Source organism: Culex pipiens, chromosome 1 (assembly GCF_016801865.2).
Source record: "Culex pipiens pallens isolate TS chromosome 1, TS_CPP_V2, whole genome shotgun sequence".
NCBI lineage: Eukaryota > Metazoa > Arthropoda > Insecta > Diptera > Culicidae > Culex > Culex pipiens.
This window is the reverse complement of record NC_068937.1, coordinates 48445841-48462832: the sequence shown is the minus strand read 5'-3', so window position 1 is coordinate 48462832 and position 16992 is coordinate 48445841. Positions and strand designations below refer to the sequence as shown.

Below are 16992 nucleotides of genomic sequence, written 5' to 3'. Positions count from 1 at the left end.
GAATTTTGGAATGTTGAAAATTTGGGAGGTTGAATATTACCTCTTTTTGCCTTCCTCACCTTACTGAGGAAAGGCTATAAAATCACTTAGAAAACGAACTTCTTAGTTTTACCTCATAGACCCACCTTCATGTATACATATCGACTCAGAATCAAATTCTGAGCAAATGTCTGTGAGTGTGGTGGGATGTTGATCAAAAAAAATTGCACTGGATTATCTCGGCACTGGCTGAACCGATTTGGACCGTTTTGGTCTCATTCGATCCGTCTTGGGGTCCCATAAGTCGTTATTGAAAATTATAAAGTTTAGTTAAGTACTTCAAAAGTTATGCTAAAAAAACGATTTTAACAAAAGTCCGGAAGATTGTAAAAAGGGTGGTTTTTGTTAGAAAACCCGTCATGCTATACATTTTTAGAAAGGTAATAAAGAGACCTTTCCAACGCGTCAAAAACATCCAAGATCTGATAACCCTATCAAAAGTTATAAGCACTTAAGTGTTATTTATGCATTTTTTGGACGCCGGATCTCAGAAATTTTGATGAAAACGTTGTCCGGATCTCTCATGCGACCTATCGTTGGATAGGTAATCAAAAGACCTTTCCAACGCGTTCAAGACATTGAAGATGAAGAAGACCCTATCAAAAGTTATAAGCATTTAAGTGTTATTTATGAACCGTTTAGAGGCCGGATCTCATATATTTCGATGAAAACGTTGTCCGGATCTACCATGCGACTTGTCGTTGGATAGGTAATCGAAAGACCTTTCCAACGAGTTCAATAGATTGCAGATCTGATAACCCTATCAAATGTTATAAGCACTTAAGTGTTATTTATGAACTTTTTTCAGGCCGGATCTCATATATATTAATGAAAACGTTTTCCGGATCTATCATGCGACTGGTCGTTGGATAGGTAATCGAAAGACCTTTCCAACGAGTTCAATAGATTGCAGATCTGACAACTCTATCATAAGTTATAAGCACTTAAGTGTTATTTATGAACTTTTAAGAGGCCGGATCTCAGATTTTTTGATGAAAACGTTGTCCGGATCTATCATGCGACTTGTCGTTGGATAGGTAATCAAAAAACCTTTTCAATGAGTTCAATACATTGCAGATCTTACAACCTTATCAAAAGTTATAAGCACATAAGAGCCCTGAATTATGAAGATCTTACTACCCAATCTGATGGTATGAATCAAGTTGATAGAACACTGAAAGGTCCGTCCTTTTGTATCTATTTTGGATAGCATTACTCTCTAAATGTGAGGAAGGCACCAACTACCTAAGGGTAGATAAAGTAACTTTTTTGAGTAATATTACACAACAAATGTGAGTTCGGTACGAGACGTCGTGCGGTGCGGTTCGCTCTGGAGCGAGTACTTTTATAGACTCGAATATCGGTTGTATTAGGCGTGCGATTTACCTAAAAAGTATTCAGGATTGTCCAGAAAGTGTTGTGTGATGTGTGTTGCCTTTAAAATCTGGAAATTTTCTCGGTTTTATTAGAAAATTATCATTTTATTTGAGTTGTGTGATTGGTGTCGGCCATTGTTCGCATTGCGTCGGTTGCGCCGGAGAAAAAATCTTCAGCTTGGTGAAAAAATCACACGAATACAAGGCCAGGCAGTAGTGTATTGGTGTGATGTTGTCTTGTTGGCCACTGGAGGAAAAGAGAAGGATGGCCATGGCGAGTTTTCGCGTGTTAGTGTGTTAGCGAACGGAGAGGAAAAGAAATTCGTGAGTGCAGTCGGCTATCATCGGATGTCATCGCACCGAGCCTCTCATGCCGGCTTGGGGAGAGTTGATGACGCTAGCGATTCGTCATCGTCATCGCGGACCGCTGAGCCAGCTGAGCAAATGAATGAGCGGAGCAACAACATGAGTGTGAAAGAGATGGCCTTTCGAGTTGTGTGCTTTGAAGGAAAGTGGTGTAAACTTGAAGAGGTGGCAGTGTTGTTAGCTAAGCTTAGTTTCTTAAAATTTCTTCTGAATCGCTTTTTTCTGAAGTGGTGGTGAAATTGGTGAAAAAAATTTTCTATCGAGATTGGGATTACCGTTACGGCTGCCGCCCTCTAACTGCACTGGTATTGGTGACGACACCGATGACAGATGTAGATGAAATGAAAGAGAAGGAAAATGCCGCTGCTGTCAAGATGGATGCGTGTTTGGTCAAAGTGATCAGTGCTGCCATTTTTTCGAAAGAGACTAAGTGAGACAAACATAGGTGTCTCAAGTCGTTGCAGTGGACAAAACAATTCCAACGGATGCCTAAGATGATAAACTTGGTGAGGACTTTCCATTATTATAGTATTTATTTCAATAATATTGAATATGCCGATTAATCACATTACACATAAAAGTTTAAACATTAACTAAGTATGCTTTTTGAATCGGTCGTTAATATTAACTTCTAATTCTTACATTCAAATAAAACAAATGAATAAATAAATAATTGATGTTCACTCTGCATCGCTGTAAGAGTTTAAATTCAAGATTTTAATTATGCGTTAAATTACTTTTAACCTCGAATTCCGCTTAAACACATGATAAGTTATAGAAAAATATATAAACATCGCTTTACTCTTACAGTCGATAGCATGAGTTTAACAGCAGACATGTTAAAACTGTGTTTAATCGGCATTGTTTTTACCTGAGGAAATGGTTGTTTTAGTATTACTACAGACAATTTAATCATGCACGGCTTCGTCGCGTTGTATCTGCCGTGGCTTTAAATCGAATATATATAAATCATGCATCTTTTATACTGTACAATCATCTGTATAAGTTTAATAATCAAAAAACTAAATCTACTTGACTCGCCCGCAATACCTTTCGGGGTATATCCTAGGGTTCTACCTCTCCTACTAACATTGAGTCCAAAACCTCCCTACAAACATCTATACCACTAAGGTGACGTAGGGGTCCCTGCGCACTTTAGATAGGTGTTTACTAACATTCCGTCATTTCCCCGAGGATAGCTTGGACCCGGCGTGGACCCCCTTATGCCCTGGGCTGTATTACACACTCATCAAAAGATGAAAACATGGTATCTCCCGTGTTGGATTATTATTCCGGATGAGGGTCTAACACAACCACACCAAACAGTGGGATAAGCGTTGTGGAGCCTTCCGGTGGTGGGGCGTCCTCCAAATGCTAATGCTAATGCTAATATTACACAACAAATGTGTAAAAATGTGAACCTGATGAATATTTATCAAAAACTGATGACTTGGGTAAAATTAATCATTTTTTTTGCCACAAAATTTGTCACCATTTCCTGATGAATATCACCATCATTTTTTTTCTGTGTAACCCCTCAGCAAATCAATAATTTTGTGATAAATTCCACTGTTTTGCAGTTACATGAAAAATAAAGGAAAATCCCAAAACCAATAAATCACTAAAATTTCAAGGTTTAGCGAAATCTTATCACAAATTCACTTAACGTCAACAAAATTTTCTACCAAACTGATAATCTCATCTCGCCGCGTCGCGTGTGCATCACGATAATCACTCACCCGTCATTCGGCAACTCGTGAGTTGCGCGGGCGCGCGTACTTCTCTCACTCACTCACCGTGAGTGCCCCAAGAACACGCTGGCCGGTACTTGTGTATTGTGCTTCTGACGAATGATAGTAGGTACCACTTACTACACGCATATGGTTTGCGCCGCCGCGAATCAATTAAAATTTGCCACCGGCCGCGGACGATCCTTCAGTCAGCTGTCAACGTGCCGCGAGGGAAGATCCTCCTCCGAGAGGTCTCGAAACGAAAGAAAGCGAAAAGTTAACCTCAAAGTTCTAGAAACGGTTTCATTTTGGGTGTGCGAATTGTTCACAAGCGCGAGAGAAAAAAGTGAAATTTATTTGATTGGAAGTTCGCGAAAGCCGTCGTGATTTGCGAAGAAATATGTGATTGTTTTCGGCTTTTAGCGCCCGGCGTGTGTGACAGTGACAGTTGTTCGGTTAGTTATTGTTTTGGTTTTGCCTAGCCGATCAGGGGACAGAGTGCAAGCAGATTTAATTTTTTTTTGACGAAAAGTGACAGATTTATGTTGTGAACGACGAACGACGACGAGGGATCGTGATCCGAAAGTGAGCCAGTGGCAGTATTTTATTGCGATTTTGGCTCGATTGTTTCTAAGAAGGTGCCTGACTTAGCAGCAAGATGTCGTAAGTGTAAAGAACTTGTTTATTTTTATTTTTCCGTTTTGTAAAAAAAATCAATTTACTTTGTTATAAAATTTTAGCAAAAAAAAAATACAATTGATTGCATTAATCAATATTTCAATTATAAAAAGTAATTTTCTTACGAGTCGAGATCATCTGTCAGAAAAGTGAAATTTAGCACACACGTGTTAAATTTTTTTGTCAGTACATATGACACGCACAGATGGACCAGGTGGGCAGAAGAGTATGCTTATTTTTAGGAACGAACCAGACTTTGGGGCATCCTGTTGTGAAACGTCAGGTGACCAATTGTGTCACATTTGTATGATAGAGAAAGTTATTTTCATCGAACAAATTACTAAGTTTCAGCTGGTTATCTATTTCCACAACCTTATCTGAATTTCCAGACCAAAATTTTATTTTTTCAGCTTCAGGACTTCCCGGGACAAATTATAAAAAAAATCGGGGTCGAGAATTCCTGGTTTTGGAAAAATCCCGGGAATTTTGTCCCGGAAATTTCGGGGATATATGCACTAGTTGTTTGCAACTCGTTGGAAAATTTGATTTTGATGCTCGATTGAAGCTCCAAAAATACTATTTAGGCTATGAACTTACCAGGAACAGCACCGCCTCAAGTAAGCACGCAAATTTATGCCATTTACTGGCCAAAAAGATCAAATTTAATGCACTTTTGATCATAATTTCTATTTTACGAGACCATTTCTCATCATTTTGGTGGCACACACATCCTCACGTAAGATGAGAGGTTAACTGCTTAACGAAAGTCGCCATCAATATCTTTTCACTTGCGCTAACGTTTTCAAAGCGCATAAGATATAAAATTGCTTCCAACTGCCGGCAACATGTTCCTTTGCACATTAGTTAGTCACTCACTTGAAAAATAATCCCGAAAAATGTAAATAATAAGCAAGCGCCATCAAAAAACAAACGCGCCAAGTCTTTTGACGTTTGAATTTTGACGACCTATTCCAATCGAAGGCTGCAGAAAACCGAGCGAGAAGCGAAGGCAAATAAAGAACAAAGGGTGGCCACCAACACCATAAGCAGCGCCTGTTGAAGTGAGCTAGTGATGCCAGGAAATTTTCTCTACAAATGCTACTTTTCGTGAGTGTTCGCTTAAAATTTCATCAATTTTAGCAGCACTAAGCAGACCTAAAAGAGCGCTGGACGAAAAAAAGAACTAAGCTGAAAATAGGAAAATGGGCGTAGCCCAATGCACTTGACTGGTTAGAATGCATTTGGTAAACATTTATTTTCAATGCTACTTTTAATAAAAGTGACCAAAATAAACAGAAATATTCACAAAAGTTTCTCTACTCGTTGTTGTACTTGGTTTTAGTAAATTTCAAGGAACACTCCAGATTATCCAGCATCATTCAAACACGACCGCTTATTAGGCTTAAATTGGGTATATTTCCCCTAGTTAACCAATATGAGACATATTTTAAAAAGACTTATGTTTGGATATAAATTTTCTGTTTTTTTTTCACATAATTCACATGTGATAAAAAATGATTGCTTTACCGAGCTAACGAGTTTAAAAAAAAATGGGAAAAAACAAAGGTGTTTTCTTTTATATTAGACAAAAGTTTTTTTTCACTAATAATCAAACAAAACTACACAAAATATGGTAAATCCTTCGAAATTGTTTATACTTTCATTTTGGTTCCTTGATTTTTATAGGGGGCGCTTCATAGCATATTTATAAAACACAATATTTTAACATAAGATTGAACAGTCAACCAACATTCTGCATCAATCTTAACCAAAAATCTTTAAATTTTCTTTACATTTATTTAATTATCACTATAAAGTGTTTTTTTTAGGACAATTTAAGTAAGTAAAGTTGATTAGTCATTTGCTTCGTACTCGGTTGCTTCTTTATAATTTATTGTTTTTTGTTTACATAAACATCCGATTAAATTGTACAGATAATCTATTGTTTTTTATTTATTTTTTTGAAACTTTACCTTCAATTTAAAGCGTTTTAAAAAAAAATAGCTTGGCTTGGAAGTTTAATTTTTTTAAACCTAATTATTAAACCACTTTCAAGCATAAACAAAAATAAGTTTGGATAAACTTAACAAACTTCACGAACAATCTAGATTCGTTTAATATAGACCCAGATAATTTGACTATACTCACCTAACACGTAATCTAAAATTTTATATAAATTGTTGAAAAATGTTGCAACCCCAATGTCATCGCCCCCATTACAGCTAATCTATCAATTTCTGTTTTCGCTCTCAACCGAATCAAATGGCCACTTTATTGAGTTTTAATGATATTCGCGAAAAAAAAACCCTGCCCCGCGATAAGCCCCGAATAAAATTCGCAATGAGGGCAATATAGGTTAAAAATATCGCCATTTTCTACTTCACCCGATTGTCCCACCATTATTTGCCGGACCTTTTGAACAGTTTTATGGTCCGTTGTTTTGTGTGGGTGGAAAAATCGGTTGTTAAGGTGGAGACAATCATCGATAAGAACCATTTGCGGAAGTTATCATTGTTATTGGATTTAAGTAAGGTAGATGATTATTTTTATGCAGTGTGTAAACAAATATTTGAAAAAATAAAACTAGCTGCATGTGCAGTTTCAAGTTAAGTCACCTCGAAAAATTCGAAATTTTGGGAAAAAATAACAAAATCTTTCCAGACTGAATCGTAAAACAAATCCAGCCGAATCCAGTATTGATTAAGTGAGTGCAAATCCGGTGTAATTGCTGGCCCGTGTAGTGAATCGTTTTATAACACCTTAATCAAATCGTATCACGTGTTTAATTTATGGTCGGGCTCTCTTTTGTCATAAAATTGAAATCAAATTTCTTTTATCGCACAATCAACGCTTGTAATGCGTCAGCCTATGAAATGTGTAGGCTACGCGTTTCCAGGCTGGTAAAGCGCCTAATTGTTAAAGAAGGCACTGCACTTTCAAGAATGTTTTCGAATGATTGCAGGATTTGTATTTTTCAACTTAAAGTTTAATTTAAATTGACATCTTAAAATCAAAACCTCAAAAGCAATCGACAGAAAAATAAACATTCAGGAATTACCTTTGATGACGCGTGCACCAACGTCAATTGCATAGGGATTAAGGCTAAAGTCTTTATTGCCCCCTCCCCTCTCTCGTGGCTTATCAGGGCGCAAACGTATCGGCTTTATATCAATGATTTGTTAACCATTCACTTTTTAAAGAGTTGAAGGATTTGACATTTATGGCTTTTCCCCTGCACTCTTCAAGTGGAATTTCGCGTGGTCTAGCCAGGATTAAGTGGTGCGCTCTTGGCGCGGTGCAGATTGTGCCACCAACGCTACTGGAATGATTACACCTTTTAATGAAACACGTGTATACGTGTGTTTGATAAGCTGATTAGTTGATTGTTACACGAGGCTGCATCAATTTGATGTGATGCAAGTTGGGTTTTGACGTTTGAAACATTTTAAGAGCAGTGAACTTTTTAAACGTACCTTAAAAATGTGACCATTCATTCGCAAAAAGCAAAAAATCTAGTACATTCTTTTACATAGTTTTTTTTCTTTTCAATTTTTAGGATTATCGATCTTGTGTCATGTTTTTAGCTTAATTGATTTTAGGAAAAAAAATTACCGTTAATTTTAATCGATTTCTTTAACGTTAACTTTGTTTCGTCAAACTGCTGAAGGTTGTTTTCAAAATATTAAAAACTAATTTAATCCGCCTATGTGGTTGGTGCCTTCCTCACTCTTTACCAACAATTGGTGATTCGATGGGTTTGGACCAGTGCACAGTGGTCCAGATCGCAAAATTAAGTGGAAAATGGATTTTCCGAAAAATGGTGACGTTTTGGAGCTTTGGTGTCTTGAGAAGAGTTGTTGCAAATGGAAAGGGGCAACTTTTGGTTTGGTTTAAAATTAGGGTGGTTCACGATTAGGGTGATTTTGAAAATCTAACTTTTCGGGAATATTTTTGGGAATTTTTATGTCTTATAAAATGTTGTTGGGCTGGCCAATTCAAGCAACTTTGTCGAAGACACTAAAATTTTATCTCGTAATCTACGCCTTCTATGACCAAATTTATAGAAAGCATCTGAGCAAACCTGCAAAAATCAGTTTTTTGAACGTGACAATTCAGGGTTAGCTTTTAGAGAAAAGTGATATTCGGAGCACTTTTAGAGCTCTACAAAACGAACATTTTCATTTTTTGACATGTCAATTTGGACTTAAGGGTCAAAAGCTACAGCCATTTTAAGGTAAAAAAGATGCAAATTTAAAACTTAAATATCTCGAAATGGCGCAAGCCAAATTTTAAGCACTAGGTTGCATTTGAAAGAGGAGATCTAGCACTACAAACGCTGAAAAAATCTCAGGGGTGTTTTTCTTTAAACTTGAGATATCTTCATTTGAAAAAGTCTAATTTTCAAGGGAAAACCATATGGGACCACCCTAACGAAATTCGAAAATTGTCCAAATATAAGTTCTTCCATGTAATTTTGCCAACTGAATCTGAATCTGTCCTCAGAATTGAGCCAAAATGTCAACAAATCGATTTTTGGTCATATTTTGGGTTTCCAGGTAAAATTATCATTTAAAAAAACTGATTTTTGCAGGTTTGCTCAGATGCTTTCTATAAATTTGGTCATAGAAGGCGTAGATTACGAGATAAAATTTTAGTGTCTTCGACAAAGTTGCTTGAATTGGCCAGCCCAACAACTTTTTAGAAGACATAAAAATTCCCAAAAATATTCCCGAAAAGTTAGATTTTCAAAATCACCCTAATCGTGAACCACCCTAATTTTCAACCAAACCAAAAGTTGCCCCTTTCCATTTGCAACAACTCTTCTGAAGACACCAAAGCTCCAAAACGTCACCATTTTTCGGAAAATCCATTTTCCACTTAATTTTGCGATCTGGACCACTGTGCAGTGTTGCAAATGATTGATAGAAAAGCTATCAATTGATTATCTCTGCCCCAAAAACATCCGAGCGAGAGTATAGCGGCCGTCACTATAGGTTGCGAGATCTCTTCTTGTGTCTCGTGATTCCCAGCGATGTCAATCTCTCTCTATCATTCCTCCCCTTTTCCTCGACTATGCGCTCTCACCGCTGAGTCTCTCAATCTCTCCGAAAACTGCAATGAACTAACGCGAGATGGCGATTAGGAGCCGACCACGCACACAGAAAAAAATAATTTAAATTTGGAAGCTTTAATTTTGGAAGGTTGAATATTACCTCTTTTATGATGTAATTTTACCTCAATTTAGAATGAAAAAGTGACATTACACCAGAAATGTGGTAAAATTACACATTTCCAGAGGTAAAATTACACCTTTTTTTTACATAAAAGATGTACCCCTTCCCAGATGTAATATTACCATGATTTTTTTTTCTGTGCATGACGTCCCGTTAAACTGCGTTTGCGAAATTGGTTTTGTGGCGGCTTTTGTGGTTGAACGCTGTTGTGGTAGGATGATCGTGGAAGCGGGAATGAGAGAGAAAAGGAAAATGTCAATCGCGAGTGGGTAAACACGAAAACGTGTTCGGCTATGTTCGGAACTGAGAGTTTCAATAAGGAGAGAAGAGCAGTTGTCAGTTGAGGCCTGAAATTTCATCTAGTTTTCATCTAGTTTTTTTTCTTAAAATCCGCAATAAAAAAGTACAAAAATATAAAAGGTCAAAACTCGTGACAGGGTTGCCAGATCTTCAATGTTTTGGACTCGATGGAAAGGTCTTTCGATTACCTAACCAACGATTTATAACATGATGGTATTTGAGTCTATTCCGGTCACTTTCTAACATAAATTCAAAAACAAATTTTTACACATAACTTTTGAACTACTTATCGAATCTTTATAAAACAAGCCTTACCCGAAAAACTTTGTCTTTTCCTTTTTCGTTTGTTGACGTTTTTAATTTTTTTCCTTAGGCTGAGGCTGCTGTGATCAAAATTTGATTTTACGCAACTTTTCCCATACAATCTGCAGATTTTCCGGAATCGGTTCCAGAGTGGCCAAAGTTGTAACTTTTCAGCGTAAGAACCTTCCTTAGACTTATACGAACCCAACGCAACAAAGAGCACCTCGATCCGACGTTCCGTGTTGAATTGATTCGCGTTCGAACAAAACCGTCGAAATTTTTTATATATATAGATTGAATAGGTAGGGGAAATATACCCATTTTAATCACTCTAAGCCGTTCGACCAATTCTCATCACTTTTGCAGTTTTCCGCAATTAAATCAATATTTCAGATGTATCAACAATGGAGAGTTGCTTGCTCACTTTTATTACAGGTATTTTTTACTTTGGAACAGTCAAAAACACTTGATGAAAGCTGTAATTCATGATCAAAGTGCTGATAGGCCGATAATAGAAATAGGCTGAGAAAGGGTATAGTTCCCCTACGTATTGGACCTTAAACCAAATCGAATGCAACTGGTTTGACCAAAATCGGTTCGGCCAGTTCTGAGAAAAGAGAGAATTTTGGTCACAAACACACTCAGACATTTGTTCATTTTTCGATTCTGATTCGTTAGGTATACATGAAGGAGGGTCTACGAGCTTTCTGTGACAAGTTCATTTTTAGAGCCGGCCTTACCTCAGTGAGGAAGGCAAAACAACTTAGTATATTTTAATTATTTCAAAACTACGTTTATTTTTTTCAATTCAAGGGAGGGATTTATCTAAAAAGTCCCCAGAATCACATGCATTTTTTTAAATAATGGAGCACTATATAATTTCGTAAAAAATAACTATATTAAATTTTTATATTTATGTTTTGGATAAATCATTGTTCACCGATTCGTTTGGTCAAAGTAAGCCATTGTCATCATTGATTTCTCCATACAAGTATCCATACAATTTAGGGGGCCGTCCATAGACAAGTGAAATGCAATTATTGAAAAATTTATATCTGTATCGTTTTGGTGTCTTCAACAAAGTTGTAATTTATGGATTAGGTCTATTCGGGGATAAGTACCCGTAATAGTAATATTTTTTTTCATTTATCTTTTTATCACAAAACCTTGATGTTGACAAAGTTTGACCATTTCGATTTTTTATATGTTTTAGTGAACAAAAAGTGCCAACTTTTGAGCTATAGGTTTATGACAAACATTTAGTTTATCGCCAAAATAAAGATTTTTGGAAAAAAGTAACTTTTGGAAAGAATCGATCCAAAAATATTTTTTGAATGCAAAATTGAATTTGAACTTTTGCGTATTTCTGATAGCGGGCTCCTTTTTCGAGTTAAGCTATTTTGAGGTAAAAAATATCAGAACAATTGTTCTTTTCTATTTTTTTAAAATAGAGTCCATCCTCGTCCAACTCTGAAAAAAAGATACTAAAAAAGTTGCGAAAGTTTTCTACAATTGCCTTATTTGGACATTGTTTATCCGAAACGAAGTTGACTTTATAGCTGTCGGCCACCATTGTTAGTACCAACCACTAGTGTCTTCCTTTTTATCTAGAAGGACTTCGCCGCCCTGGGCTCCTAAGTGTATGAAAGTATGGCACGGAGCGACGGCGCCGAATACCCATATTTACACAAAGAATTTTAGAGCGCCCGCCGCGGGATTCGAACCGGCGACCTCTGGATTGTAAGTCCAGTGCGCGGTCCGATTGATCCACACGGGTGGGACTCCAGAGTTTATCCAGACAAATAAAAAAGATTGATGAAATTTGTTTCCGTATATATTGCTTCAACTCGAAAGCGTTTCATTTAATCGAAAAATCACAAAAATACTTTTTCATTTCAAATTCAATTTTTAAGCCAAAAATGATACTTGGATTTTGTTTCACGAAGAATTTCGTTAGGTACTTTCCAAAAATCACTTTTTCAAAATTCTTAAAGCCGTTGCAAATATTTTTCAAAGTTTATGTCGCCCCCCTTGAAAATTGGTCGTAAAAATCAGGGGGCAAAAAATATTTACCATGTTTGAGCTTGTTTAAAAATGTTTTTAATTTTTATGAAATTCCAATGTACAGCACCGCAAAAATTATATTTTTCGCAAAAAATAAAATTTTCGCCAATACTTAGATATTTTGGAAACTAATGATGGCAAAACAACTGGACAGGTATATAATGCATTTAAAAACACTTTTTTCATTAAAATGTTGAAAACATGGCTTGTAATTTCAATTTTCAATTTTCAATTCGGTTTTATTGGTGAATATAATCAAGATACAATAAGTTCTTTTGAGGTACATTACAGAGTTTTAGAGTTTTTTTCAGCTGTGTGTTACATCATAATCAATTTTGGAACAATAATTGCTTGTAAATAAAGGTGTCACCAAGAGTCAGCAAAATTAAGAAAAAAAAAGTTACTAAAATTGCAAGGGAAGGCTTGTAATTTCATTTTTTTTTTTACTTTTGTAAAAAACAATTGATTGGTTCGAAAAAAATTGTGAAAGTTTGAATAGATCGATATAAATTTAAAAATTCTGTTTTAATCATGGTAATTAAATTTTTCTAGATACAGTATTTTTTTCAATTACAAAATTTGTAAGAAAACAAAAGCGAAAAAATATGTTTAAGTCAAAACCTTTCACAATTAATTAAGCCTGTTTATTTGATGAAAACATCAGTGTTTAGTATGGAAGCTACCAGATATGTGATGTTTATGAGCCAACTCTAGATAAAAACAACAAAATCTCATTTATGGCTCTGCAATGTTTACATGAACCCCACAACCTACCTCAAAATGTGTCATTTCTTGAAAAAAAGATTAAAATTTGCAAAATTCCCAGAGATAGAGGCATCATGTACGGTGGATTACATCTTCCAACAATCTCATGTGACAATGATTTGTTGTTTTTTTTCGCCTGCGCAAACTTCCTAATCTTCTTGAACATTTTCACCTAACGTCATCTCCCAAGACATAATGGTAACGCAGTGCGAAAATTCCAACCTGGCTGACCAAATGACGTACGATTCGTACGAATGACTTATTTTCATTCATGTGCTCGCACACCTCCACATTCAACAGGATTGCGGGCAGACTTGTCGGTATGTTTAAAACTAGAGATATTGAAATGTTTCCCCTCCCTAACTGGTGATTAGTGCAAATGGTGATGCCAACCAGGAGATTTTAAGAAAGGTTAGAACTTTGAAGAGAAATTTGGAATTTGAATGAAAGGAAATTAAACTGCTTTAAATTTTACAAATAAGACACAAGATGGTGCCAACCTTAGCAGGCAGGGTCTTGGACGCCAACGACCGTTCGTTTGGCGTCGCGTCGCATGCCAAGATTTTTCGACTCATCTTGAACTTGACAGTGATCCAAGAAGTTTGTGGCCGCCCACCACCACAGCCAACCATCAGACTTGGCTACCGTTGGGAAACCAACTACGGCCCATTTGAGATGGCCCTTTCGGCGAACAGCTGCGGCCAGTGAACGGACGCCCATGAACTTGCTCGGAAGTTCCGTTAGGTGGTTTTGTACTGTAGAACGGGGAAGCAATTCGTTGAGGTTATGTTCTCAAGTCACATTGTCAATGTTGACTTAGAACTTCTGCATCAAAACGTCAAAATTAATTTATGCTATGCTATGCTATGCTATGCAAGCATTTCTTGACAAAAGAGAGTTTTGCGGCAAGCGAGCATCACCAAGTCAAATTTCCCACTTGAAAGCATCGCGAAATTTTCCTAGTCCTAGTGTCTAGTTGTTTGGCCATGTGTTGGTTGGTTTTTGCTGCCAAAAACGGAACATGACCGTTGGGATGGATGTTGCAACGGAAATTTGTGGCTTAGATTTAGTCGGGGTTTGGGTCGCGGATCGTTGCGATCGCCGCTAGGGATCGTTTAGTCGGGAGAGATACCGCGGGCGGGAGTGCGCCTAGATAGTTGGTTCAACTACTATTTGTGGCGCGTAATTCAGGTGGCGGTGCGAAGATGGATTTGAAGATTCCTCGGATTGAGATAAGGTGAGAGGTTGGCGGTGGTGAAGATGTGGGAAATGTCCGTTATCAGTGCGCAAATATGGAGGAGATGTGCGCCGTAAGGGGAAAACGTGCAAGTTGTAAACAACAGGAGAAGTGAAAATGTCTCAATTTGTTTTGAGGGGGATTTTGACATTATGTAATGATGATGATTTTTTTCACGACTGGTTCAAAATATAGCTGCTTTTAAAAATTCATACTAGTCATGGTTTGCTTTTATGCTAAGACTTAGAGCAATAATGTTTTGAGTTTATGATTTTGCAGCTGATTTTGGAATTTTGCCAATAGTTAAACCTGATATTTTTTTGCCTTTCTTATCAATGAAAGGTATAAGATTTGTTTTTGGCTTTTTTAAATCAAATTTTAACTTTATAAACTAAATCATCTTACCATAGACAGAAGAATTGAAATCAGGCAAATATTAGAAAATCTGTATCTTAAGAATGGATTTTCTAAACAATTTGGCAAAGTTGTGGACTATGATTAGGACTTTTCAGAAAAAAATGGGTACATGGAAGAGGGAGGGAGAATTTCCATACAAATCCCACCTCTTTCTCGAGCTTGGGAGTTTTGTTGATAAAAAATGATCACAAAAACTCGATTTTGATAAACTTTATCCCTCTTGATTTCTATATTTTTACAAATATAATCAAATTTTGAGCTTTAGTGTATTACGGAGGTTTAGGTTTTCATCATGTTATATGTTTTTGAATAATAGTGGTTTTTGAAAAAAATAAGAGCAATTCCATGTCAAATAGGGAATCGGTTGTACCGGACCCTCTCTGATTTCAATGAAACTTTGGAGACATGTTATCCTACGCTTATGTAAGCCATTTTTGTGTATATGGAGCCAATTTCACTCGATAATGACATTTGGGAAGGGCGTAAGTGTTTACAATATTTTTATGTTTCGTAATTTAAATATCGCTATTTCTCAAAGCCGTTGCATAGTATCAAAAAGTGGTCAAAGACAAACTTGTAGGATATTTGACGGGTTTACGAAAAAAATACACTGAAAGAAATAAACACGACAATTTTATGAGATTTTTTGATTTTTATGTTCAAAAGTCAAATTTAAAAATGAGCCCACGTTTTTTTGTTCAAAATTTTTGTGAAGATAGCTTAATGCAGGATTGAGCTATATTCACAAAAATTTTGAACGAAAAAAAATATATTTTAAGCTTAAAAATCTAATAATCTCATAAAAGCGGCTTTGAGATACAGAGATATTCAAATTACGAAGTACAAAAATATTGAAAACGCTTACGCCCTTCTCAACTGTCTTTATCGAGTGGAACTGGCTCGATATACACAAAAATGGCTTACATAGGCGTATAATAACATGTCTACAAAGTTTCATTGAAATCTGAGAGGGTCGAGAAAAAAAGAACCTAAAAAATTCCTGTTTTGGGCTGGAATTGCTCTTAAATGGAAATTCATCCTAAAAAGACCAAAAAAACTTGTTTGTTGCAAATTTTATTTTTTATAATCAAACAGTTTTTTTGCGACTTTTCGAAAAAAATGCGTAATTTTCGAGTAAAAGTCATAAGGGCTGTTGCAAATGTGTTTCAAAGTAACTTTGAAAACCTTGAAAATATTTATTTGCATCGGCCTTATAAGGATGAATTTTCAAAGCAAAATACCTTTTTTTACTTATTTTTAAATTGTTTCAGTCTTGTCATTCTCTGGAAAAAAGATAAATCTGAAAAAAACATCCCTACAATTTTCTTGTTAAGACATTGTTGTACGCAGGTTGCTGCTACAAGAACTGAAATTTAGATTTTTTGATTTCGAACCATTCGATCATGAATTTTTAATCGATGGTATCTTGGAAACTATCGATTTGAGTTTGAAATAATAATGAAACTCGTGTGAAATTATCTGATTGCTTTGGAAAAAACAAGTTTTTTTTTAAATCAAGACTTACTGTTGCCAAACATTCAATTTAAGCCCTTTTTGGATGATAAAAATAAAAAAATAAACAGGAAGCAGAAAACAAATCTCGATTCTCAAATCATTCTAAAAAATAATCCAATTTTTTGCAGCTAAATTATTTTCGTAAAAAATACTGTTAGTAAAAAATAAGCCATCAAAATGTGTTTAATATTTAATTTTGAATAACTTTTTCTTTAATCTTTGTCATATTGTTTTTACTTATTATTATGCATTGATTATTTCTAAGTAACATTTACAGATTCGTTTTAAATGTATTGTGGAGTCTTTTTACGTGGAGAAAAAACATCAAGCGTTCTCAAATTCGGAACCATGCTCAAAAATGGTGCGTGGTTCCGAATTTCATGAACACTTGTTCACGATTATCGAAACTGTTTTTCTCCATGTAAAAGGTACTGAATTGTTACTAAATTTAAGCGGCTGCAGTCGAAGAAAACCCTTAAATGCAATTTCATGCGATTTTCTTATTAAAACATTACTTAACTCACCTCGAGATGGTTGGCGCTTTCCCTATATTTATGTAGTACATTTATCAAAAAAAAAACTTTTTCCGCCTTTAAAATGTTCTATAAGCTAAGCTTAATCACTCGTTTTTTTATAAGGTTGTTAGATGTTCAGATAAAATCGATTAAAATATTTAGATTCTGCTTCCTTAAAGGGTATAATCAACACATACATGCTCACAATTTTTAAAAAAGTTCTCAGATATTAATAATAATAATTTCTTGGCTCATCGAAAAAAAAAATCATTCTATTAATCAATCAACGATGGATCGCATGATTAATCCGGACATCATTTTCATCAGAATATCTGAAATCCGGTTTCAAAAGAGTTTATAAGTTACATTTAAGTGCTCATAACTCTTGATAGGGTTGTCAGATTTTCAATATTTTTGGCTCACAGGAAAGATTTGTGTGTGAGGAATTGCCTT

At 35.7% G+C, this 16992-nt stretch overlaps 1 protein-coding gene across 2 annotated transcripts in view; it reads left to right on the top strand.

Moving 5' to 3' along the window:
- The first annotated feature begins 3712 nt into the window (after positions 1-3712).
- Positions 3713-16992, top strand: part of LOC120416402 (sodium-independent sulfate anion transporter-like) — a 33749-nt gene continuing 20469 nt past the window's right edge. The window contains exon 1 of one of the 2 annotated variants that reach the window (XM_039578153.2): positions 3713-4174. In XM_039578153.2, coding sequence (XP_039434087.1) covers positions 4170-4174 — 5 coding nt within the window. In that variant the 5' untranslated portion in view covers positions 3713-4169. Of the gene's footprint in view, positions 4175-13927; positions 14093-16992 lie in introns of those variants that run through there. The other variant, XM_039578152.2, reaches the window with a different exon arrangement.